This window comes from Ictalurus furcatus, chromosome 2 (genome assembly GCF_023375685.1).
Source record: "Ictalurus furcatus strain D&B chromosome 2, Billie_1.0, whole genome shotgun sequence".
Taxonomy (NCBI): Eukaryota; Metazoa; Chordata; class Actinopteri; order Siluriformes; family Ictaluridae; genus Ictalurus; species Ictalurus furcatus.
The window spans coordinates 37,344,402-37,371,824 of NC_071256.1; the positions used below are offsets into that span (position 1 = coordinate 37,344,402).

Below are 27,423 nucleotides of genomic sequence, written 5' to 3' on the forward strand. Positions count from 1 at the left end.
TGTTGATGGTGTGTTCTCTTCGAGGATGACTCCGTCCCCATCCAGGGCTCACTGACTGTTTTGATGAGTCCAGTTCAATTCAGTTTTTATTTTGTATAGTGCACTTTCATCACTTCTGGTGTTTGTAACCTCCTGGTGCATGTGCAAATAAATTCTGTGCAAAGTTCATTTGGTAGAAATGAACACAAATTGTTCTCTGAAACGCTTTCGTTAGGGTGACCACACGTCCTCGTTTTCAGAACTTTGAAAAAGTGTACGTCCGGGATTCCTAAATTTGAGAAAATGTCCCGGATTCGGCTTTAGTTTCATTATGATGTGTTTATGGTCTAATACCGGATGATGTGTGCGCATGTTCGCATTGCTTTAACCCCTCTCTGTATTTCCCACCTTCTCGCACACCGATTGGTTGATTATAAAAGGCTTACAGCAACTATTGTCCAAATTCCTGCTCCTTACCCGTTAGCCTAGTCTCAGCGAAGGTTGTATTGTGTTCGACGTCAAACTGTTTCTTGACAATAACAGCAAATGCCAGCTGTCCTGAGTCGAAACAACTCCCATCACCATATAAGGCCATGTTTTATTTCATGTTATCACATTGCTTCGTATTACATCGTCATTCAAATGTGTAAATGACGGCAAAACGGGTACAAGGTTCACTCGTGGCATCTCTTGACATTATTTACACATGTGACCTTGAAGTAATCCAAAAATAATCAGATTACATTACTTTCATATTGTGAGACTTGGATTACATTATTGATGACATTTTTTATGAAGTAATTTGTAGCTGTAACAGAATTAAATAATTATATATTTTTAAAGTAACCCTCCCATCCCTGTGTATGTGTGTGTGTGTGTGTGTGTGTGTGTGTGTGTGTATTTATCTCTTTTGGAAAAATGGTGTTCATCCTTCCAGTACATTTCATCTTTTCATGGCCCGACACCTTACTATAATAATAATAATAATAATAATAATAATAATAATAATAATAATTCCTTAGATTTATATAGCGCTTTTCTAGACACTCAAAATGCTTTACATAGCATGATGGGAAATCTCTTTAGCCACTGGAGTGTAGCATCACCCACCACACACCAGCTATTAGTGGAGAGGAGAGAGTGATGTAGCCAGTTCAGAGAATGGGATTATTAGGGGATCATGATGGAGAAGGACCAATGGGGGACTTTCACCTGGACACCGGGGTTATACCCCTATTCAATTCAGTTCAATTCAATTTTATTTGTATAGCGCTTTTTACAATAGACATTGTCTCAAAGCAGCTTTACAGAAATATCAACACGGTGTACAGATATTAAAGGTGCAGATTTATCCCAACTGAGCAAGCCACTGAGTGGCGATGGTGGTGAGGAAAAACTCCCTAAGATGTTAAGAGGAAGAAACCTTGAGAGGAACCAGTCTCAGAAGGGAACCCGTCCTCATCTGGGTAACGACATATAGTGTGAAAAAGTTCACACTCTGTTGTGATACACCTTAATCTTTACAATAATTGTCCTGGGATTTTTACCAACCACAGAGAGTCAGGACTTCTGTTTAACATCTCATCTGAAAGACAGTGCTGTTTTTACAGTACAGTCTCCCCATCACTATACTGGGGCATTAGGAACCACACAGACCACAGGGTGAGCGCCCCCTTCTGGCCTCACTAATACCACTTCCATCAGCAACCTTAGTTTTCCCCAGGAGGTCTCCCATCTAGGTACTGACCAGGCTCAATGCTGCTTAGCTTCAGTGGGACACCAGGCAAGAACTGCAGGGTGATAGGGCTCACATCTGTTAGAGTGGTCTGTCTGGCTCTAGATGAGAAGAAGTGACAAGAGGAAGTGGATATTTTTGACACTTCATATACCCTGGGTGTTGGAACAGGTTTCACAAACAACCGTGCTGTGGTCTGTTCTTCAAACTTTAAGTATTGTATGTAATTGTAATTGTATTGTAAAAGGATTTCTGCTTTTCATGAACAAGAAATGGCCAAAACAGAAACTCCGCCTCTTCAGATGCATGGGAGGAAAAAAAAATCAGCTATGATGAAGTCTTCAGCTTCGTCATGATAAGACAGCAGCAGTGTTTGTAATCAACACCCAACTGACCCACGCCTCAAGGACCAGGATGCTGAGGCGTCGTCTCACTTTAATTCTTGGTAAATTCAATGTTTTTATCGATACATTTGGCTTTTTTCTTTATGATATTATTATAATCATTTCCACATTTAAACGTGTGGAGTATGTGCTGTGTAGGCGAGTCTACATAGATCACAATGACTCTTTACCATGTGATTGCTGATATTCTTACACCTATTTCTTACTAGTCTGTGGAGGATGTTAGAATTTAAATTTTTTATTTTACCATGAAGACATTCTCCAGAGAAAGACCTTTACAGAGCATGTTTACTTTTGTAAATGACACTTTGATCAATATTTCAGTGGTCGGCATTACAGTATCTTTTATTTCGAGATGTGTGTGAGAGACTGTTCACTTCTTGTGAATTCTTCAAACGCAGTCAGGTCTGACAAGAAACTTATAAATGTTGGTGTTCAGACAATATCCTTTAATAGTTGTTAGAATTTATTTTCTGTTTAATTCATTGTCTGGTCGTTGAGAGGAAACTCTTTTCCTCGTTTGAGAATGTAATACACACAGTGCTCTCCAGAATTTTTGCCATTCGTCATAAAAACAAAATAAAAAAAATAGATAAAGTAAAAATAAAATACAAACATTCCACAAAGAGTGGTGTATCTTTCTTATTGGCTTCAGACTTTGCCATAGATCTGTTACTATAGAAACAATAAGATAGTAAAATGAGTTTGTTAATATAAACCTGCGATTTGAAGCTGCACTACTGTCAGAGATGGTAATAGCAAATTAACCAGCATCTTCTGACCAATCAGAATCCAGAACTCAACAGCGCTGTTGTATAAATAAAATTAAATAGTGTTCCTGTATGAGCTAAGAATATCACTTATCGCTTGTGTTACTTCTTTTATATATTAATGCTTACTCATTTTCATGAAGAGTGCCAATATTTCTGGAGAGGATTGTAACAATTACAGTGGATATAAAAAGTCTACATGTTAAAATGGCAGGTTTTTGTGATGTAAAATTGATAAACCACCTTGATAAAAGCCCCAGTTCTGGCTGAAGAAAAGCAGCCCTAATCATGCTGCTGCCACCACCAGGCTTGGGCATGGTTTACTTTTGGTGATGTGCTTTGTTGCACCAAACATACCTTTTGGAATTGGTCTCATCAGATCATAACACATTTTGCCGCATGGTTTGGGGTGATTTAGTTGAGCTTGGATTTTTTTTGTGAGAAAGTGCTTCTCTCTAGCCTCCCTACCCCATAGCCCAGACATGTGAAGAATATGAGAGATTGTCACATATAGAGAGTAATCAGTATTCAATTCAATTCAGTTCAATTCAGTTTTATATGTATAGTGCTTTTAACAACGGATATTGTCTCAAAGCAGCTTTACAGAAACATATAAACACAGGATAGAGAGTTTAAGCGTGTGAATGTATCCCTATTGCGCAAGCTGGTGGCATTGGTGGCCAATATGAGGAAGAAACCTTGAGAGGAACCAGACTCAGAAGGGAACCCGTCCTTATCTGAGTAACGCCGGACAGTGTGAAAGTAAAGGAAAGTTCATTATGGTTTTTATATGAAGTCTGTTTGTTGAACTAGTCCACTGTTCACTAAAAGAGACCTGAGTGCAGGACTGCATGTGGTAATTGAAGTCCTAAGGCCATCGCAGCAAACATAGTCCCAGCAACCACAGCAAGAATGTCCATGTGGAATTGAGGTCCGAAACCATTTCATGATACTTCAAGCGGCACTGTCCTCGGCAATCTCCAGGCTGCACCGCTTGGGGTCGTCCTCAGTAGCAGAACGTAGCCTCCAGTTGATGCGAGCTCCATCCAGAGGTAGGGCATCAGGATGGATCAGGCAGGTCCGGAGAGCAGAAAGGATCAGGATCACTGACATCACCATAATATCACATGTGGCTCGACAGAAGGAGAGAGGGAGAGTGAGGTATAGAGAGGGAGAGATTATTAGTTATGTTTACTATCCTGTGATGGATAAGACTGTGTACTTTGCATAAAAGCAAGTCTACTCATGGTAAGCTTGAGTAAACAAATATGTTTTCAGCCTGGACTTAAACACTGAGACTGTGTCTGAGTCCCGAACACTAATTGGAAGGCTGTTCCATAAATGTGGGGCTTTGTAAGAGAAAGCTCTTCCCTTTGGTTCTGCTGTAGCCTTCACGTCCTGTTCTTGGTGATGTCACTGTGGTGCTCCATTTTCTCTGTTGGTTGATGATGGGCTTCACGGTGTTCCGTGGTACAGCTAATGTTTTGGAAATTCTTTTATATCCCTCTCTGATTGATTCCTTTTGACAAGTGAGATACCGTACAGGCTTTGTAAGCTCTTTGTGGACCATGGCTTCAGCAGTCAGACGAAACCAAGAAGATGTGAAGAAAATCCTGTATGATAATTACTTTTGAACATGAGATTGAATGTAATTGGTTCATTATGAACCCAGCCACACCCATAATTATAAAAGGGTGTGCACACTTATGCAGCCAGGTTATTGTAACTTTTAATAGCTTTTAATAAATATAAGTGTTTTATTTCTGTAACTGGAAGTGCAGAGGTTGATCACGGTTGTTTCAGTTGAGACTGAATCGAAGGCACGATATAATATATTCAAATACGCATAGGTGATGTTTATTTATATTTCAGTTGAGTTTATTATTATTAAGATTATTAAACAAAAGACAGCTTTGGATTTTTACATCACTGGTTTAATGAAATTCCTCCTCTTTATTTTTTCTTCATAGTCAGTGTTCTTGGAGCTTCTCTGCTGGTTGGTAAGTGTATTTTTTATTTGAATAAATTTAATTTATTCTCTAGATCAGGGGCATCAAACTCAAATTCTGTCCAGCCCACATCAGCACTTTTGGTGAACCTCTGAGGTGTCATATACTACAGCTATTAAAGGTACATTATGAAATATTAATCCAAATGAGTAAATATTAGGTCTTTAACAGTAAAGTAGGTGGGTTCAACAACATTTGTATGATTTTGTACCTCCTTATGCAAGTGTATACAAAGTTCCACCTCCAGAAACTAGTAGAGCTCAATTCGAGTTAGCGTTAGCAAAGCCTGTCATGACATCACTTTCAAGCGCGCTCGACCATTCAGCTGCTTGAAAACCTGGAATTATTCTCATGCAGATTTATGAGAATGGCCAAGAGTGCCACTGCTGTCCTGGTTTTCTTTGTAATGTGCTCTAATGTGAGTTTCAGGCTCAGGTGTTAACATCATTAGCTGCATTGGAGTTAGCTAGCATTACATACATTTCACTGAAGGTAGATCACACAAAGCTTTCTCTAACCTGGCTCTCCATGTGATAAAAATGTATCTACTTGATTTGGTATGTAAAGCAGGCCATTTAGACCATACAAAGCTTTATAGAGGTTGTGTTTACATACATGTACGTGTATGTTAATTCTGTTTCCACCTTCCATCTTGGAAAACTGCCAGCAATGTTTATTCTAGTTTTACTGCATTACTTCTCATTAAGATTTTTCCATTATCATTCACTTGATTTTTTTTGCTCATAGGAGAATTATCTTGTCGTGTTGGGCACTTACCAGTTGCGGCCATGTTTTTTTTTATTTTCAAACGGACTGAGATGAGGGTGGAGCGATGGGCTTTATTTTTCAGTCTATTAAATGACTGAAAAGAGAGCCATGTAAACACAAACAGGTTTCCATAGCATAACACATGGATTTTCTCAGCCAAATAATACACTTGTGCTGAGGCCATGATTTAAACAATACATTTTTAAAATTATATTCCACATACAGGTTATTATCTGTTATCTATTCTATTATGTAACACCAATAACATAGGCTTTGAAATTAAAATAGGATGATTCTAGGAAAAAGGATTTGCTTACAGAGACTATTCATCAGTATGCACTATGGTTAACATTTATTATACTGATTAAAGTTTTTATTTCCATGAAAAATTGTTTTAATTTCAAACACTTTTCATCGTCATGATAAAATGCAAGGGTAACGATAGTTTTGGACATGTCTGTATATAGTTTATGGATTTAATATTGTGCAATATTCATCATTTTCCATATAGAACAAAAATATATACTTAACACATTAAAAATTAAAAACAAGGAGCTGAAATGCTCAATAAAATGCTGAATAAACAAAATGATCAATATAATCTAGCACATCTTGTGTCTTACAAGATGGAGTGACCTCCTGGTTTAGAGAACACAAACACTAGTAAGAATGAATGTGTGTAAATGGGCCCCTTCAGGAAACAGTTTATTTCCTGCACTAAACACAAACCACAATACAGAGGAAGTCATGGTTTCATATCTTCACTTACTATAAAAGAACTGTTTGAAACTTTTTCACAACTCAGCATGCACAGTATCATAAAAGGTGAGAAAAATCTGACTAAGACACAAATACAATACCAGAATACTTAATGTACAGTATATACATGTACATTAATCATGTACAAAAATCTCAAATAGATTGGACTATTCTGCCAAAATAGATGGAGAAATTACATCATCAACATCATCATCATCATCAGATCCTCATTTGTTCATCCAGGCCTGGAGTATATTAAAAGAAGAGGTATAAACCTGTACAACACAGCAGGTCCCAAAAGTGTAACTGGTTAAGTGACAGATTTCTGTCTTTGCCAGGAAGTTCAAGTCAAGTGAACAACACACTAACCACATGAGATGACACAGAACTAAATAAGACCTACACACCCTTCTCAGCTGTCCTCACTATCCGCTGCAGGGTCTTGCATTCCAATACAGTGCAATTTCCCAAACTTTCACATGACGTTAATAATGTGATTAAGGTGTTTACATGTCTGTAATAAATGTCGATAATGCCACTAAAACAGGAGTACTCCACATGTCTAAATTCGATTTGTGTTTACTAATGTCTTTAATTGGATAAAGGTAATTAAAAATTACTGTTTACATGGTAGTTTCTTAATCATAGTATTGTCTTAATCGGTTAATATTGGATTATTGTTGTCCATGTAAACATACTGACTGTCTCCGGAATTATACCTAAACATGCACCGTCAAATGTTTCACGATCAGCATAAAAATCCACTCGCTCATCCTCTTTCAGCACCTGGATGAGTAATACCAACAAGGTCACGAGGAAGTTCTATGTGCCCCTTAACAATGGCTGTGAAGCTGGGGGAAAAATGGTTGTAGCCACTGGGTTGTGCGAGATCACAATCACCCTTTAAAATCTTGAAAATGTGCAGGTTGATGCCCATGACGCAGCTGTACAAATATTTGTAGGAGGGACCCCTCATAGGGCTGCCCATGAAGTAGACCCACTCCTGGTAGAGTGACCTCGAACCTGAGGAGGGATCTGGAGACCCCTGCCCTTACAGGCATAAACAGTAGCCTCTACAATCCATTTTGACAGACACTGCTTGGACTAAGCGTGACCTTGCCTATGCCCTGTATGACAGACAAATGAACTGAACAAACTGAATCTGACTGCCGGAATTCAGCAGTCATTTGGATATAACACTTTAGTACTCGCAGTGGGCACAACAGGCTCACACTCGACCCCTGCTCATCCTCCTGAGTTGGGGGCTTAAAAACTGACAGACCGAGGGGCTGGTGCGTATAAGATGAAGAAAATGTCTTTGGGAGAAATGAAGGGTTTGACCATAAAGTTACCCCTGTGTTTCCAGAACTCCAGTGTAGGCACTCTTGGCGTACTGATAAGGTGTGCAACTCACCTACTCATCAAGCTGATGCCATGGCTAAGAGGACAGCTGTTTTCATAGACAGCCACCTCAATTCTGACCTCTCTAGAGGTTCAAATGGGGGCTGACACAGTGCCTCTAATACGAGATGCAAGTCCCAAGAGGATACTGGATTTCATCGGGGAGGTCTCAGTCATTGAGCACCTTTAAGAAAGCGGGTCACAAGGGTGTGGGACCCAATCATCACACCGTCTACTCTATTATGCATGGCTGAGATGGCAGATATGTATACCTTGATGGTCGAGGCTGCAAGGCCTCCATCAAGACGGGACTGGAGAAAGCTGAGGATTACCGATATGGAACAGCGTGTTGGTTCCTGATTTTGTGCTTGGAACCACTCAGAAAAAAGCTTCCATCTGTTAGCGTACAACGCATTGGTGGAAGGTGCATGGGAGCTGTGGATGGTCTTTACAACTGCTGGATCACACAGCCTTAGTAATGGCTCTGGCACTTCAGAGGCCAGACCTAAAGTTGCAACCAGGATGGGTTCGGGTGCCAGATTCGACCCTCCAGCTGTGAGAGGAGATCCCTCCTCACAGGGAGGCACCAAGGCTCCCTGTACAGTAATCTGTGTAGTATTGGGAACCACATTCTCCCTGGCCATTTGGGGGCTACTAGTAGCACTTTGTGATTGCCCCTGAAGATCCTGTCTAGGGAGGGCAGTATCAATGGTAGTGGAGGGAAAGCATACAGCAGTCAATTTGGCCACGCATGGGCCAGTGCATCTTGGCCTAAGGGGCTTGTTGGTTCCCCCAGTGAAAACCAAAGGGGAAAGTGTGTCATTGCCAGTGAGGCGAAAAGGTCCACCTCTGCCCTGCCATATCTGTGCCAGATCGCTTGCACTACTTCGGGGTGCAGCTTCCATTTGCCAGGGTGTGGGTTGTGCCAGGATAGAAAATCTGCAGTTGTGTTTTGAGTGCCTGGTAAGAGCCCTCAGGCTCAATAAGTGAGGATGTTAGGCCAGCCTCAAGGATTGTTTGGACCTGGTGCTCCCCTGGTGGTTTACATGGTAGATCACAGATGTGTTGTCTGTTCTTATGAGGACATGTCTTCCTACCAGAAATGGAAGGAAATGTTTGATGGCGAGCTGCACTGCCTGTGGCTCCAACAAATTTATGTGTTGTTCCTGCTGCCAAGGACTCCACTGGCCTCTGACTGCCCTGCATTGCTATACAGCTCCCCAGCCTGCCAGGGAGGCATCTGTGGTCACTAATTCTCTACAAGAATGTAAGGGAACCCCCTGGGTAAAATATGCTTTTCTCCTTCATGGGCACAGGCACCTTAGGCAAATGGCAGTGACTCTGACCAGCTTGTGCCTGTGTTGAGTGGGATGCAGGCTGAAGTCGTTCAGCCAGATATGGAGAGGCTGTAATGACAGAAGGCCCAAAGGGACCACCGATGAGGCTGCTGTGAGCATACCCAGCAGTCTCAGAAATGCTTTGAGGGCCAGAGCCCTGCCTCTTCTGAAGCGACTGATGAGCTGGAGGATGTTGCTAACTCGCCGTTGAGAGGGTGTAGCCATCATCAACCGTGAGTCCAACTGGATGCCAATAAACAGTCTTCGCTGACTGGGCATCAGAGAGCTCTTTCCATAATTCACTGTAAGCCCTAGCTTGATAACATGGGAGACCAGCAATTCTGATTCTCTGATGGCATCTACCCTTGACTGGGAACAGATCAACCAGTCATCTAAGTACAGGAAAATTTGCATCCCCCGGCCTGCAATGGAGACAATGCCGCTGCTACACACCTGGTGAAGACCTTTGGCACCAGTGAGTTCCCGAACGGGAGCACACAAAACTGGTAAGTCCTTCCCTTGAAGGCGAAACAGAGGAATTGCCTGTGCTGGGGTGCGACTGGAACGTGAAAATATGCGTCTTTCAGGATGATGGTTGTAAACCAATCATTCTGCCTGATGCCTTACAGCACGTCCACTGTAGGTAGCATGTGGAACTTGAAAACCTTGAGGTGTGTGTTCAGAGGTCTTTAATCCAGTACAGGGCGAAATCCACCATCTTTCTTTGCGATAATAAAATACGTGGAATAGAATCCACTGTTCTGTAAGGTGCTCTCTAATTGCTCGATGCACCCTTCTTCAGGAGAGCCCAGACCTCCTGGCCGTAAGGCCAGAGCCTTGTTTGGGTCCTTGACTAAGGTCATATTGACTACCAGGAACCTCGGCGGACAACGTCTGAATTGAATGTTGTAGCCTTGTGACAGGGTTGATACAACTCAGGGATCTGACGTAAGCGCTTCCCAGCATCTGAGCTGCTGGCTGGTGAGGCATCCGACTGCGTGAGTGGTGCAGTCGTTGTCTACCCCTTCGCCCCTTACCATTTCTGGAGCCGAATAGTTCCCCAGGAATAACAGGAAAAGAGCAGAGGGCTCTCCTGTAGGCTTCCAAAAGTGGAGACTGGGCCAGCCATATTTGGCGTCGGGCAAGGGTTAACGAAGACATTAGCCTCCCCAACTCTATTAGATAGTGCTCTACAGTCTGTCAGTAGATGAGAGAAACATCTCAGGTCTGCCCATCTGCTCAGCACATCTGCAGCTCCTCGATATATGGAGCTGAAGGTGGGATACAGAAAGCTGCGGACTGAGAGGTCTTCCTGAAAAAAGTGCTCTGAGGAATCACCTTGAAAGGTGCTGTGTCTAACCCCATTTTTAGAGTGCTGTGGCTAACCGTGGTCTTTGGAGGACGAATGTTTGTAGCTCCAAACCTACTTCTGTGTTACAAGAGTACCAGTGGTGCCTGCACTCCTGAAACCTGCTTACCAACGCGAGAAGATAACAAGAAGTCATTTCTGGGTTAGACGTGCCTTTAGTACACGTCACCCAGGTCACAGGTGACTCGACCTGCACGTACACGTGATGGACATCCAGGTGCTGAAAGCACTGCCTCTGGCGGTCAGTAGAAATGAAATAGAACCATGATCGGTGCACCTTAACTAGATAAATAAGTAAGCTTGACTTTTCATCCGTTTATGTAGTTCAATTTGGTCGTACTTACTCATCCAGATTGCTGGTTTTAATCAGTATTATCCATTTTAATCGATGGGTCTGTGGTTCTTTGGGAGGATGCCAAAAATGTCCAGTAGCACAAATCAAGCACAAGTAGGCAGGTGCCTCCAACTCTGTGTTGCTGAGACTGCCATTTAGTGGTAGCTGCATTTTTTGGACGCAGATGTGTGTGTGTGTGTGTGTGTGTGTGTGTGTGTGTGTGTGTGTGTGGATCGGGAGATATTCGTGTGTGGATTGTACAAGGCAAACCACGAAAAGAAAGTCTCAAAATCCAAATGAACCGAACAGAATCGACTCAGAAAAGACGTCAACGAATGCACGCGTGTCACTTGATCCACAAATGCACATCTTACTTGTTGCATGCACAAATTATGATACATTAATACAAAATAGAACATTTCTATTTTGCCGCACAATCATTTAATTCTGAATTTCACAGACAGAAACTGTAAGGCATTTGTTTGTGGATAGTAAGATGCATTTGCAACATTTATCAAGTTCATGCATAATTGCGCACGCATTTCTTAATACTTTTGAGACTAATTTCATCCAATATAGTCACTGCAGCATTCCAGTTGTCCCCATACAATGACATTATTCTCTAGTTTTTGAGTAATATTATATTGTTTCAAATGATTCTATAAGTTTAATATCTTTTCTGAGTGATACTGATGACAGTGATTCTGATTTTCCAGTTGGGTTTGTTTATAAAATGCTTAATGTTGTTATTCTGATGTATTGCTATGGCTAATGGTTCTATGTCCAAGGCAAAAAGAGATGGGAAGAGTGAAAATTCTTGTCTGGTTCCTTGTTGTAACGTGAAGGTTTTTTGAGATGTACTATTCCATTGCACAGCCACGTTTGACTTTTGTTGCAAAATATTTGAGGAATGTCTTCCTTTAATGAAGTTTGTTTGATCTGAGTAAATGAGACGAGATGTAATAGGTTCAATTCTGGAAGCTAATATTTGGCTGATGATTTTAATATCAGTGATGGTTAGAGAAATAGGGCGGTAATTAGCAGAGAGTGTTGGATCTTGTTTTGGTTTGGGGAACAGTCACGTTAAAGCACTATTAATGTGTGGTGGTATAGTTTTTGTGTTTTTTTTATTATTTATTTTTTTATTTCTTCTGCCACTCTAATAAAGAGTGGAGACGCTGTGGTCCAAAACTAGAAATAATCAGGAGATGCATCTCATCTACCCCTAGCAATTTGGTCTTTGGGAGGTACTTTAATGCATTTTCATTTTCTTTGTAGGATAGTGGTGTTTGTAGGGATTCCTTTTGTTCTTTCTAATGGAAATTTTTCCAAACTTTTGTTGTGTGTGTTTGTGCTGCTTACAAGTAAGTTCTAGTGGAAGCTTTTATTCATGTTGATCAATCTCTGCCGAATTTCCCTTTCCAAAAGCGTTCCCATTTTACTTACGCTTTTGATATTTTGTTCTTAAAAATGTTAAAGTTTTTTTTTTCATCTAATTTTATTCTTCTTCTTTTATTTTTTTCATCTATGTATTGTTCTCTGGGTTTTTTTTCTCCATTGATACTTATTTCTCTTTTGCCTTTTTAATGCAATTTTATTTCTCTCCGTTTACTTTCCTTTTTTTAAATTCTCTCTTTGAAAAAATCTATAACTTTTTTTTATAATATATTGCTAATAAAGTCCTTATCCAGCTCTGAACAGAGGGGGAGGGGGAGGTAGTGGATTAAAAATAAGTACGAAATTGGAGTTAAAAGGTGTTAGTAACCCTACAGTATAAGATTAATTACCTAATGCAAATAATCAATCAGTCAATCATATTCATTTATAGAGCACATTTACAAACAACCAAGGTTGACCAATATAGTGCTGTACAATATATAATGTTCATTAAAAGTCCGGACATCTTCTTGATAAAGGATTATGGAATGACAGAAATGGATTCATATTAGTTCAAGTGATGTAATATTGCAATCTAGAAATGAGATTCATTAAGATGAATGAACAGTAACATGTATTTTGCTGTTTGTCTTAGATGGCGCTAATATACGACTCGCTGGTGGCAGTCACTCCTGCGCTGGTAGAGTGGAAATCTATCATAATAACCAGTGGGGAACAGTGTGTGATGATGACTGGGACATAAATGATACGCAGGTGGTGTGTAGACAGCTTGGATGTGGTAATGCTGTCAGTGCTCATCAAAGTGCCCACTTTGGTCGTGGAAGTGGTCCAATATGGCTGGATGATGTTCAGTGTTCTGGAAGTGAAAGCACCATCACACAGTGCTCTCATAATGGATTTGGTATACACAACTGCGACCATGGTGAAGATGCTGGAGTTACTTGCTCAGGTACAGAAACACTCATATATTATGACCTTGTCATCAATGTAATTATATTTATATTGTATTGATTAACATTTATTAGTTTGACAATTTTTTTAAATCAATTATTTTGCTGACACCTTAGTCATTTTAGTAAATGTCAGTCAACTTAAGTGGATACAGATCTTCAGAACAGAGTAACAACAGCTACAAATTCCACAATGTTGAAGTTGGCTGGCTGTCATTTTAGCAGCTAGATAGATTATATACGAGAACTAAAATATTTTAAGTGTTACGCATGCCAAACACTTTAGATACTAAATGATAGTAAACACTTTGAGGCATGCGGGTATAGGATTAAGTGTTTAAATGTAGTCTATTTTAGTCACATTTACTGTTGTGGAAGGTCTGTGAAGTTAGTTCCTGTTATCATGTTATATGTTATAGCAGCTATACACAGTGGTTCCATCACCAAAATGCAGTTTGTCACATTATTGAGATAAACTCCTCTCCTGCTTACAGAAAACTTCACCATATCAACAATTACATGTTTTTAATTCGTTTATGTGAAGAGTCCCTGTGTAAATTGTTACTATAGAAATGATAACATTACAACAGGCACATTACTGTAAAGCTGTTATAGACAATTAATCAACAATTTGTGCAAATTCAGCAGTGCTGTGATATAAATCTTAAATAAATGTTAGTCTCCTCTGATGATCTGCTCTTTAATCTAATGGATTATAATAGATTATTCAGATTATTATCTGTTTATTTCATGAATGTAAATGTCTCACTGTGAATGTACATACATGCTTTAATCCTTTCTAATGTTCTACATATGAATTTAAGTCAAGTTTTTTTTTTTTTTTTTTTTTATTAAGTTAAGTTGAACTGCCATTCTTTCCATAAAGTCTGGTCTGGCCTGCACTTATTAAGCTTAAAAATTTGGGGGGCATTTGGGGGCTACTAGTAGCACTTTGTGATTGCCCCTGAAGATCCTGTCTAGGGAGGGCAGTATCAATGGTAGTGGAGGGAAAGCATACAGCAGTCAATTTGGCCACCCATGGGCCAGTGCATCTTGGCCTAAGGGGCTTGTTGGTTCCCCCAGTGAAAACCAAAGGGGAAAGTGTGTCATTGCCAGTGAGGCGAAAAGGTCCACCTCTGCCCTGCCATATCTGTGCCAGATCGCTTGCACTACTTCGGGGTGCAGCTTCCATTTGCCAGGGTGTGGGTTGTGCCAGGATAGAAAATCTGCAGTTGTGTTTTGAGTGCCTGGTAAGAGCCCTCAGGCTCAATAAGTGAGGATGTTAGGCCAGCCTCAAGGATTGTTTGGACCTGGTGCTCCCCTGGTGGTTTACATGGTAGATCACAGATGTGTTGTCTGTTCTTATGAGGACATGTCTTCCTACCAGAAATGGAAGGAAATGTTTGATGGTGAGCCGCACTGCTTGTGGCTCCAACAAATTTATGTGTTGTTCCTGCTGCCAAGGACTCCACTGGCCTCTGACTGCCCTGCATTGCCATACAGCTCTCCAGCCTGCCAGGGAGGCATCTGTGGTCCCTAATTCTCTACAAGAATGTAAGGGAACCCCCTGGGTAAAATATGCTTTTCTCCTTCATGGGCACAGGCACCTTAGGCAACTGGCAGTGACTCTGACCAGCTTGTGCCTGTGTTGAGTGGGATGCAGGCTGAAGTCGTTCAGCCAGATATGGAGAGGCTGTAATGACAGAAGGCCCAAAGGGACCACCGATGAGGCTGCTGTGAGCATACCCAGCAGTCTCAGAAATGCTTTGAGGGCCAGAGCCCTGCCTCTTCTGAAGCGACTGATGAGCTGGAGGATGTTGCTAACTCGCCGTTGAGAGGGTGTAGCCATCATCAACCGTGAGTCCAACTGGATGCCAATAAACAGTCTTGGCTGACTGGGCATCAGAGAGCTCTTTCCATAATTCACTGTAAGCCCTAGCTTGATAACATGGGAGACCAGCAATGCTGATTCTCTGATGGCATCTACCCTTGACTGGGAACAGATCAACCAGTCATCTAAGTACAGGAAAATTTGCATCCCCCGGCCTGCAATGGAGACAATGCCGCTGCTACACACCTGGTGAAGACCTTTGGCACCAGCGAGTTCCCGAACGGGAGCACACAAAACTGGTAAGTCCTTCCCTTGAAGGCGAAACAGAGGAATTGCCTGTGCTGGGGTGCGACTGGAACGTGAAAATATGCGTCTTTCAGGATGATGGTTGTAAACCAATCATTCTGCCTGATGCCTTACAGCACGTCCACTGTAGGTAGCATGTGGAACTTGAAAACCTTGAGGTGTGTGTTCAGAGGTCTTTAATCCAGTACAGGGCGAAATCCACCATCTTTCTTTGCGATAATAAAATATGTGGAATAGAATCCACTGTTCTGTAAGGTGCTCTCTAATTGCTCGATGCACCCTTCTTCAGGAGAGCCCAGACCTCCTGGCCGTAAGGCCAGAGCCTTGTTTGGGTCCTTGACTAAGGTCATTTTGACTACCAGGAACCTCGGCGGACAACGTCTGAATTGAATGTTGTAGCCTTGTGACAGGGTTGATACAACTCAGGGATCTGACGTAAGCGCTTCCCAGCATCTGAGCTGCTGGCTGGTGAGGCATCCGACTGCGTGAGTGGTGCAGTCATTGTCTACCCCTTCGCCCCTTACCATCTCTGGAGGGGCGACGCCCGAAGTCTGGCCTCTCTGTGCCAAGCGAGGGGGCTGGGTGGGGATTGGCTGATGAAACCTTTGTGGGCATTGTGCTCTCGGCTGGGTAATCGGCTGTGGTATGTACTGAGACATATTTGTTGCCCTAGAGGGTCTCTGTCTAGCAGGGTGTTTACGATGCAGACTAGCAAACTGTTGTCTGGCCTGTGTAACCTGTAGGCTGTGCTCCAGGGGCTGGCTGTGCATCTGGGCCGAATAGTTCCCCAGGAATAACAGGAAAAGAGCAGAGGGCTCTCCTGTAGGCTTCCAAAAGTGGAGACTGGGCCAGCCATATTTGGCGTCGGGCAAGGGTTAACGAAGACATTAGCCTCCCCAACTCTATTAGATAGTGCTCTACAGTCTGTCAGTAGATGAGAGAAACATCTCAGGTCTGCCCATCTGCTCAGCACATCTGCAGCTCCTCGATATATGGAGCTGAGGGTGGGATACAGAAAGCTGCGGACTGAGAGGTCTTCCTGAAAAAAGTGCTCTGAGGAATCACCTTGAAAGGTGCTGTGTCTAACCCCATTTTTAGAGTGCTGTGGCTAACCGTGGTCTTTGGAGGACGAATGTTTGTAGCTCCAAACCTACTTCTGTGTTACAAGAGTACCAGTGGTGCCTGCACTCCTGAAACCTGCTTACCAACGCGAGAAGATAACAAGAAGTCATTTCTGGGTTAGACGTGCCTTTAGTACACGTCACCCAGGTCACAGGTGACTCGACCTGCACGTACACGTGATGGACATCCAGGTGCTGAAAGCACTGCCTCTGGCGGTCAGTAGAAATGAAATAGAACCATGATCGGTGCACCTTAACTAGATAAATAAGTAAGCTTGACTTTTCATCCGTTTATGTAGTTCAATTTGGTCGTACTTACTCATCCAGATTGCTGGTTTTAATCAGTATTATCCATTTTAATCGATGGGTCTGTGGTTCTTTGGGAGGATGCCAAAAATGTCCAGTAGCACAAATCAAGCACAAGTAGGCAGGTGCCTCCAACTCTGTGATGCTGAGACTGCCATCTAGTGGTAGCTGCATTTTTTGGACGCAGATGTGTGTGTGTGTGTGTGTGTGTGTGTGTGTGTGTGTGTGTGTGTGTGGATCGAGAGATATTCGTGTGTGGATTGTACAAGGCAAACCGCGAAAAGAAAGTCTCAAAATCCAAATGAACCGAACAGAATCGACTCAGAAAAGACGTCAATGAATGCACGCGTGTCACTTGATCCACAAATGCACATCTTACTTGTTGCATGCACAAATTATGATACATTAATACAAAATAGAACATTTCTATTTTGCCGCACAATCATTTAATTCTGAATTTCACAGACAGAAACTGTAAGGCATTTGTTTGTGGATAGTAAGATGCATTTGCAACATTTATCAAGTTCATGCATAATTGCGCACGCATTTCTTAATACTTTTGAGACTAATTTCATCCAATATATTCACTGCAGCATTCCAGTTGTCCCCATACAATGACATTATTCTCTAGTTTTTGAGTAATATTATATTGTTTCAAATGATTCTATAAGTTTAATATCTTTTCTGAGTGATACTGATGACAGTGATTCTGATTTTCCAGTTGGGTTTGTTTATAAAACCCTTAATGTTGTTATTCTGATGTATTGCTATGGCTAATGGTTCTATGTCCAAGGCAAAAAGAGATGGGAAGAGTGAAAATTCTTGTCTGGTTCCTTGTTGTAACGTGAAGGTTTTTTGAGATGTACTATTCCATTGCACAGCCACGTTTGACTTTTGTTGCAAAATATTTGAGGAATGTCTTCCTTTAATGAAGTTTGTTTGATCTGAGTAAATGAGACGAGATGTAATAGGTTCAATTCTGGAAGCTAATATTTGGCTGATGATTTTAATATCAGTGATGGTTAGAGAAATAGGGCGGTAATTAGCAGAGAGTGTTGGATCTTGTTTTGGTTTGGGGAACAGTCACGTTAAAGCACTATTAATGTGTGGTGGTATAGTTTTTGTGTTTTTTTTATTATTTATTTTTTTATTTCTTCTGCCACTCTAATAAAGAGTGGAGACGCTGTGGTCCAAAACTAGAAATAATCAGGAGATGCATCTCATCTACCCCTAGCAATTTGGTCTTTGGGAGGTACTTTAATGCATTTTCATTTTCTTTGTAGGATAGTGGTGTTTGTAGGGATTCCTTTTGCTCTTTCTAATGGAAATTTTTCCAAACTTTTGTTGTGTGTGTTTGTGCTGCTTACAAGTAAGTTCTAGTGGAAGCTTTTATTCATGTTGATCAATCTCTGCCGAATTTCCCTTTCCAAAAGCGTTCCCATTTTACTTACGCTTTTGATATTTTGTTCTTAAAAATGTTAAAGTTTTTTTTTTCATCTAATTTTATTCTTCTTCTTTTATTTTTTTCATCTATGTATTGTTCTCTGGGTTTTTTTTCTCCATTGATACTTATTTCTCTTTTGCCTTTTTAATGCAATTTTATTTCTCTCCGTTTACTTTCCTTTTTTTAAATTCTCTCTTTGAAAAAATCTATAACTTTTTTTTATAATATATTGCTAATAAAGTCCTTATCCAGCTCTGAACAGAGGGGGAGGGGGAGGTAGTGGATTAAAAATAAGTACGAAATTGGAGTTAAAAGGTGTTAGTAACCCTACAGTATAAGATTAATTACCTAATGCAAATAATCAATCAGTCAATCATATTCATTTATAGAGCACATTTACAAACAACCAAGGTTGACCAATATAGTGCTGTACAATATATAATGTTCATTAAAAGTCCGGACATCTTCTTGATAAAGGATTATGGAATGACAGAAATGGATTCATATTAGTTCAAGTGATGTAATATTGCAATATAGTAATGAGATTCATTAAGATGAATGAACAGTAACATGTATTTTGCTGTATGTCTTAGATGGCGCTAATATACGACTCGCTGGTGGTAATCACTCCTGCGCTGGTAGAGTGGAAGTCTATCATAATAACCAGTGGGGAACAGTGTGTGATGATAACTGGGACATAAATGATGCGCAGGTGGTGTGTAGACAGCTTGGATGTGGTAATGCTGTCAGTGCTCATCAAAGTGCCCACTTTGGTCGTGGAAGTGATCCAATATGGCTGGATGATGTTCGGTGTAATGGAAGTGAAAGCACCATCACACAGTGCTCTCATAATGGATTTGGTATACACGACTGCAACCATGGTGAAGATGCTGGTGTTACTTGCTCAGGTACAGAAACACTCTTATATTATGACCTTGTCATCAATGTAATTATATTTATATTGTATTGATTAACATTTATTAGTTTGACAATTTTTTAAAATCAATTATTTTGCTGACACCTTAGTCATTTTAGTAAATGTCAGTCAACTTAAGTGGATACAGATCTTCAGAACAGAGTAACAACAGCTACAAATTCCACAACGTTGAAGTTGGCTGGCTGTCATTTTAGCAGCTAGATAGATTATATACGAGAACTAAAATATTTTAAGTGTTACGCATGCCAAACACTTTAGATACTAAATGATAGTAAACACTTTGAGGCATGCGGGTATAGGATTAAGTGTTTAAATGTAGTCTATTTTAGTCACATTTACTGTTGTGGAAGGTCTGTGACGTTAGTTCCTGTTATCATGTTATATGTTATAGCAGCTATACACAGTGGTTCCATCACCAAAATGCAGTATGTCACATTATTGAGATAAACTCCTCTCCTGCTTACAGAAAACTTCACCATATCAACAATTACATGTTTTTAATTCGTTTATGTGAAGAGTCCCTGTGTAAATTGTTACTATAGAAATGATAACATTACAACAGGCACATTACTGTAAAGCTGTTATAGACAATTAATCAACAATTTGTGCAAATTCAGCAGTGCTGTGGTATAAATCTTAAATAAATGTTAGTCTCCTCTGATGATCTTCTTTTTAATCCAATGGATTATAATAGATTATTCAGATTATTATCTGTTTATTTCATGAATGTAAATGTCTCACTGTGAATGTACATACATGCTTTAATCCTTTCTAATGTTCTACATATGAATTTAAGTCATGTTTTTTTTTTTTTTTATTAAGTCAAGTTGAACTTCCATTCTTTCCATGAAGTCTGGTCTGGCCTGCACTTATTAAGATTAAAAATTTTATATTGGATGCAATTTTGAGGGGAAAAAATGAGACACACTACATTTTTCATTGTACATACTTACACGTATTTCATTGTTCAGTTGAGACACTGTTTTGAATATAGTTTGGATATTTAAATTGGTTATTTACTACACTGAACAAATTCAATATTATTCAGCATACACAGATTGAAAATATAGTTAAAATTTTTCACAACTGGTTTTGTTCCGAATATTATTCCCCTTTATATCTCATGATCAAACTGATGGACACAAAAATCAATCATTAGTAAAACCTGCTCTCTTTTTATGTAATAAATCAGGTCGTAATCAGGTCAGACTGGTGAATGGTCCGAGTAACTGTTGTGGTCGAGTGGAGATCCTGCACAAAGCCCAGTGGGGAACAGTGTGTGATGATTATTGGGACTTAAAGGATGCAGAGGTGGTGTGTAGACAGCTTGGATGTGGTAAAGCTGTCAGTGCTCCTCCTAATGCCCGCTTTGGTCAGGGAAGTGAACCAACCTGGCTGGATGATGTTCAGTGTACTGGAACTGAGAGTGCTTTAGATCAGTGCTCACACAGAGGATTTGAAGTAGAGAACTGTGGACATGGAAAAGATGCTGGAGTCGTGTGCTCAAGTAGGCTTTTGTTGTTGTTGAATTTTGTTGTAGCAATACCCTGTTTAAAGTGAATACATTTACTTTAAAATGTAAAATTATTAAATACGTTTCTTTATTATTAGACATGAAGACTCCCACACTGACTCAGATCTCCCCAACCTCTGTGGTCTCACCTGGAGAAGTCCTTCAGTTCAGATGTTCCACACCCAGCCCAACATGCATCTCTGTAGACTTCAGTTTGTATAAAACTGGAACATCAATAAAGAAGCAAACTGCAGAGACTACAACAACATTTAAACTGACTGTAGATGCCTCACATCAGGGCCAGTACACCTGTGACTACTCATACAGGGAAAATGCCTCCACATCATCCAGGAGCAACTCCATTACCATCACTGTTGGTAAGCGACATGTTCTGGATATTTTTGCCAGTAAAATTTGCAGCTTTAACTTCAGCTAGAAGACAGATTAGTCCTCTTCATCTCATCTTTTTCAATAAGAGAGACCATGTTTTTTCTTTTCTAGTTAACCTGCAGCAGCCCAATATCTTCTTCAGTGCTGGTGGTGGACCAGAAGTAACAAGAGGCTACGGCTTCTCCATCATCTGCTCCACTGAACCTCAGTATCCAGGAGGTTCCTTCCACTTGAAGTTCAGTGGATCCAACATCATCAGAACTCAGTCGGCTGTTAACCACACAGCCGTCTTCCTGTTTCCTGAGGCAGATTTTGTCCATCAGGGAAACTACAGCTGTGCTTATGAAGTTAACGTGTCTTCACGCACCTTTACCTCCACTACCACTGAGCTGCTGGAAATCACTGTGAAAGGTATCGTAAGAAAAACTAGTTCTGTTTTTTTCGTGTGTTCTGCAGTTTAATGTTTGAAAAGCCTGATGATGATGATTTCTCTCTCAGCATCTCTGGCTCTATACATTGGTGTTGGAGTGACAGCAGGACTGCTTCTCATCTTAGTTACAGTCATCATTTGCTTTGTGAAGACACAGAAAAGACGGAAATATCAGATGGATAAGACAAAGGATTCACAGCGTGAGTTGAAAAAGTCATAAACATTTCACTATATTAGTAAAAGCATCCTTTTGACAATGGAAATAAATATAAATTTGTTTTATACTACAGCGCTGTTGCAGTCTTACATCTGATTCATTTTTTTAAACTGCAGTTCTGACATTAGTGCAGCTACAAATCACAGGTTTATATTTACAAGCTCATTTTTATATGTTATTGTTTCGATAGGAACAACCTAAAAGCTTATTATTTATTTATTTATTTTTAAATTTGTGTATTGGTGACATGGTGAAAGTTTTTGTAAGCAATTTCCAGTGTCAGCACTTTTTAAAAGTCAGAAGGAAAGCTAGAACCTTTTTGACAAGGGAAAGTCTTCAGGGCAGAGGAATTTGCAGAGAAACACTTTGTGGTTTCTCACATACACGACAAGCTGAAATAGTTTTTTGTCTTAACTTCAAGCGAGAGAAAAAAAAGAGGCTGATAAGGGAACAACTGATTATAGCTGCTAAGACAAGTGAGAAGAGGAACTAACTTCTGTAACAGACCTTGCACAACAAGTAATTATAAACGGATAAAAAGTGTATTTAGTTCTTTAATGTATAAAAAACTAATCAATAACAATTGCTGAGGTATAAGAGAACTAAAAACATTTAACATATAATCAACATTGATTGCTGATTATTTTCCTGTAACAGCACGACACAGACAGTTTTATTTATTACTTGTATTATTCTTGTTGAATTTGAATATATATCTTCATATAGTAAACATCTGGGTCACCCCTGTTCCCTGAGAAGGGAATGAGATGTTGTGTGAGCTCAACGCTATGGGAAGCACTCTCATGCGTGACCGGTATCTGAAGCTTGTGAAACATCATGCCTATTTATAGGCCTGCCATGATTAGGTGGCGTGGCAATTAAGCGTGACATGTGATATATAAACACCACCTGTGAACCGTGTCGTCACCCTCTATTATCTGAAGTGAAAACACAATTCACAGGTAGGCCCCAGTAGGACAAAGTTACGCAACGTCTTGTCCCCTTCTAAGGGAACAGGGTTACATGAGTAACCCAGACATTCACTTTCAAAGGGAACTCAGCATTGCATGCGCTTCATACTGTGGGAATGAGAATTCCCACTCCGTCATACTGAAGGTACGGCCTTTTCAAAAAGATGCGAGCCCGAGGTTCACTGCAAAACACCCGGGGCGGAAGGTATATCCAAGCTGTAATCTTTGGATAAAGCCTTTGACGAGGACACCCCCCTAGTGGAATGAGCCCTTATGCCAAGAGGCGCAGCGGAAGCGATAGAGATTGCTTCCACTATCCAATTAGAAATGCACTGCTTCGACACAGCATCACCTCTACTGTTGCCGCCAAGCAGACCAGCAGTTGCTCTGACTTATGCCACTGGCTGGAGCGGTGGACATAAGTACAGAGAGCCCTAATCCAGGGGCAGGAAGGGGCAACAGAGAGAACTTGTAGATCTCCTACTCGCTTGAGTGATGTCAGGGTCAGCAGAAGAGCTACCTTTGGAGTCAGAAGCTTCTCTGAGGCTGACTCTAAGGGCTGAAATGGGGCACCTGACAGACCTTCCAGGACCACAGAAAGGTCCCAGAAAGGTATGCGTGGTCTGCAGATGGGCCTCAGCCTCCTGATACCATGCATAAACCTTGAAGTTAGAGGATGTTGCCCCACAGAGGCTACATCAATAGGGGCATGGTTAGCCAAAATGGTGGCCACGTAGACCCTTATTGTAGGAGGAGCCAACCCCACTGAGAAATATCCTTCTAAGAACTCCAGGAGTGTAGCTATTGTGCAGATCACTGGGTTTAGCTGTCGTTCCTCACACCACTTGAGCGCATACAGTTTCCTTGTGGATGGTGCTCTAGCGTTCAACATGATCTCTCCAGCCTCAGTTGTGAGACCAGAATCTATGAGCTGGTGCCCCTCAGGGGCCAGACCCACAGTTTCCATGGTTAGGGTGATAAATCAGCCTTCCGGCTTGAGAGAGTAGAACCTTGCAGATGGGAATCTCTGAAGGAGTGCCATCTAGCAGGGAAATTGTCTCCGAGAACCATATACGTGCCGGCCAATAAGGTGCTACTAGCAGCAGATGAAGATGGTCTTGGCGAACTCTTACTAGAACTAGTGGGAGCAGAGCGATCGTGGGAAAAACATATAAATGTGATGTTGATGGTGCAGTAGGAGTGAGGGCAAACCACAGCGGGCAGTGTGTTGTCTCCTCGGAGGCGAACACATCCACTTCCGCTTGTCTGAACCTCCGCTGTATGCACTCCACCACTTGTGGATGGAGCCACTAATCCCTAGGCCTCAGCCTCTGCCTCAACAGGATGTCTGCCCCCACATTCCAGTTGCGGAGAATGTACATTGCACTCACTGACAAAAACTTTCCCTCTGCCCAGAGAAGAATTAGTTGCGCCTGCCTGAACAGGGGGCACGAACATAATCCTCCCTGGTGGTAAATATATGAGACCACCACTGTATTGTTTGTCACAACTAACACATGGTGACCTCTCAATTGAGGAAGAAAGAATTCAGTGCTAGAAATATGACCCGCATTTCTAGGCGATGTATATGCCACTCCAGATGGGGGCCGCTCCAGAGACCGTGAGCTGGACAGCCATCTAAGACCACACCGCAGCCTGTGAGGGAGGTGTCTGTCATTTCCGTCTTGCGATAAGGAGACAGCCCTAGAGTGTGACCCAAGGCTAGAAACCAGGGAAAGCCTCCACATTCTCAGAGCATATAGGCATTGCCGCGTGAAACTGATTGCTCTCAGAGGTTTCATCCTCGGATGAAACCCACAACTTTTCAGCCACCACTGAAATGGTCTCCTGTGCAATAGGCCCAATGGTATGACATCGGCTGCTGCTGCTATGAGCTCCAACAGTCTCTCATAGAGACTGGAGGGGATGCCGTGATCCAGCTTTATCTTGCTCAATCATGATTGGAATGATCCGATGTATGTTAGTGATAGAAATGCCCTCATTTGAGTAGAATCCTTATAACCTCTAGAAAAGTTGTCCTCTGCACTGGAGAAAGCATACTTTTCTGACATTCAACCTGATCCCCAAGCTCTTCATGTGGGTGACAACATCATCTCGATGTCGAATTGCCATTTCTCTGGATCGTGCTAGAATTAAGAAGTCGTCCAGGTAGTTTAGAACACGGATGCCCTGGAGTTGCAATGGAGCCAGAATAACATCCATGCACTTTGTGAAGGTGTGAGGGGATAAAGCTAGCCTGAAGGGAAGAACCTGATATTGGTATGCATTGCCTTCAAACGAAAACCTCAGGACCTTCCTGTGACTGGCCAATATTTCTATGTGGAAAATGCACCTTTTTAGATCTATTGTCACAAACCAGTCCTCAAACTGAATCTGTGGAACGATAAGTTTGAGCCTCAGCATCTTGAACCTGTATGTCTGTAGAGTACAGAAGAGATCTAAAATTGGCTGCATATGCCCATCTTTTTTGCAGACCAGGAAATAATGGCTGTAAAAACCTCCCTCTATCAGGGAACGGGGTACATGTTCTATGGCCCCTTTGTCCAAGAGGGATCTTACTTCCTGCACTAATGTCTGGCTCTGCTCTGTGCTGACTACTGTGGTGAGCACACCTCTGAACCGGTGGAGGGGTCGAACTCATAACTGGACCAGGTAGTCCTTTTCTACGCTAGACAGAACCCATGGAGACATATTTGCCAGTAGTTTCTATGCTGCCAGATGGTCTTTTAGTGATGTTAACTTTTCCACATTATATTGGAGGGAAAGCATCAGATTTTCATTACCCTGTGACATCTCGCTGATCAGAGAACACTGAAAACTTGGGACAGCCTTGGCTAGGGGAGGCCCTACAGTAGTACTAGGCGTAACTACCCTAAAAACCTCATGTCCCCTGATACATCCCTCCACAGCCCTTCAGGACCGCTCCTCCTTGTCTGTCTGCTTGGCCTTTATGACCATTCTCAGACCAGGCCTAGTAGTAGGCTGCGACTATGGCTGCCCGGTTCCACTGGCTGTCTGTGGGAGGAGGCAGGCCGCCACACTCGCCTTCTGTGCCTCCCTCGCACTAGCGCTGTCCTTGAACTCGACACAACAGGGAAGGAACTGGCTGAATGCCGCCTTATGTTGAGTTCACTCAGCTTGTCTACTTGGTAGGCCTGCAACACTGCCATTGTCTGCTGTGACCCACAAACAAGACCCACTACTGCATAGGCCTTGCCCACCAATGCCGCGGTGGCCTTACATGGCTTGGATGGTAAAGCCAGCCCCCCCTAAATTGCCTGCCATTGATGGAGAGAGGTAGCTCGCAAGCACCTCCTCCACCTTTGGCATAGCTAAATAGCCAAGCCGTTCATGCCCCACGATGGACGAATAATCTGACATCGCAGGGTTATAAATATGATATATGTGATATATGCATGGTTTTCCCCCCAGAAGGGTGATATTTTGAAATGCACTTCTGGAAAAAAAGGGGAGTTTTCTGCAGTATGAGGGATTTATTTTCACTGGGGAGAAAAAAGCTCATCCAGCCTCAGTAATCACTTCAAGCAGCTCTTTATATGCTTGAGAGCTGCCCTCAGGTTTTAGCACACCCTTCTGGCTTCTCTGAGTCAGAGAGGAATTTTTTTTGTTTGTTTGTTTTTTTTGGCTTTCCATAACAGAAGGAGGTGTCGTGACGTGAGCTCCAAAATCCAGCAGAGAGCCGAAGACAGAGCAAGAGATCATCTCCGGCTCCTCTTCCAGATCCATACAAGATCCCCAGGACCTGAGCCAGCTGGCTGCCTTAGTTGCAGCCGGCCCAGATCTGTGAGGCTCTGAAACTCAACTCCCCTTGGCTGAAAAGAGAGGTTCGCAAGCGGAGCTGCCTAATTGTAAGGCGTTCACAATGTGCACAGTCAGACCTCTCGAGGACTGCCCTGGCATGCTCCAACCCCAGATACTTCATGCAGAAAGTGTGTCCGTCGTCCCCCTGATGAAATGGGAGCAAGGAGTAACACAATTCCTGAATTCTCTCTCACTCATACTTTTCGCCCTTTTTTTTTTTTAAAGGGATAGAAAAGTAAAGAGATTTTTCTTTAAAAAAAATTAAGATAGAGTGGAAATGAAGAGTCTTTTTGCAAGCATTACACAAACGACTGACATGCAGTCTCACTGAAGATAATAAGGCTGACGGCGTGGTTCACAGGTGTCATTTATATATCACGCGACACACTTAATTGCCACGTCACCTGATAATGGTAGACCTATAAATAGGCATGATGTTACACAAGCTTCAGATACCAGTCACACGCGAGGGAGCTTCCAACAGCATGAAGCTCATGCAACGTGGAGTTCCATTTGAAAGGGAACTAACCTGTAAACTTGTGTGTAATTTGGCTCCATCAATTTGTAGGTGCCAAAAACACACATGAGAGTCCCCAAGGAGAGATTGAGACAGATGACGAAGCTGATTATGAAAACGCAGAAACCATTTTCCACCAGAAGGAGGACTCAGAGGACTCGGATAATGATTACATTAATGTTGATGCTGATGAACAAAGAAGTGATGTGGACAATGACTATGAAGATGTAGATATTTATGCAAACCATGTAGCATAGAGTGAAAAAAAACAATTAACAAATATCCACAGTGCACAAACAATAACATGGTTAAATTGGATCATTTTCCATTGTTAAGATATAACCACTGTTAATTAGAGATGGTTTAATTAACATGGACTTCAGA

At 41.7% G+C, this 27,423-nt stretch overlaps 1 protein-coding gene across 1 annotated transcript; it reads left to right on the forward strand.

Annotated features, from left to right (window-relative positions):
* Positions 1-1,970: 1,970 nt before the first annotated feature.
* On the forward strand, positions 1,971-27,423 carry LOC128603509 (deleted in malignant brain tumors 1 protein-like). The gene is made up of 8 exons (XM_053617999.1): positions 1,971-2,159; positions 4,859-4,888; positions 12,898-13,212; positions 20,351-20,665; positions 20,770-21,048; positions 21,173-21,472; positions 21,560-21,691; positions 27,091-27,423. The coding sequence occupies exons 1-8, from the start codon at positions 2,129-2,131 to the stop codon at positions 27,294-27,296; spliced, it is 1,608 nt and encodes a 535-aa protein (XP_053473974.1). The 5' UTR covers positions 1,971-2,128; the 3' UTR covers positions 27,297-27,423.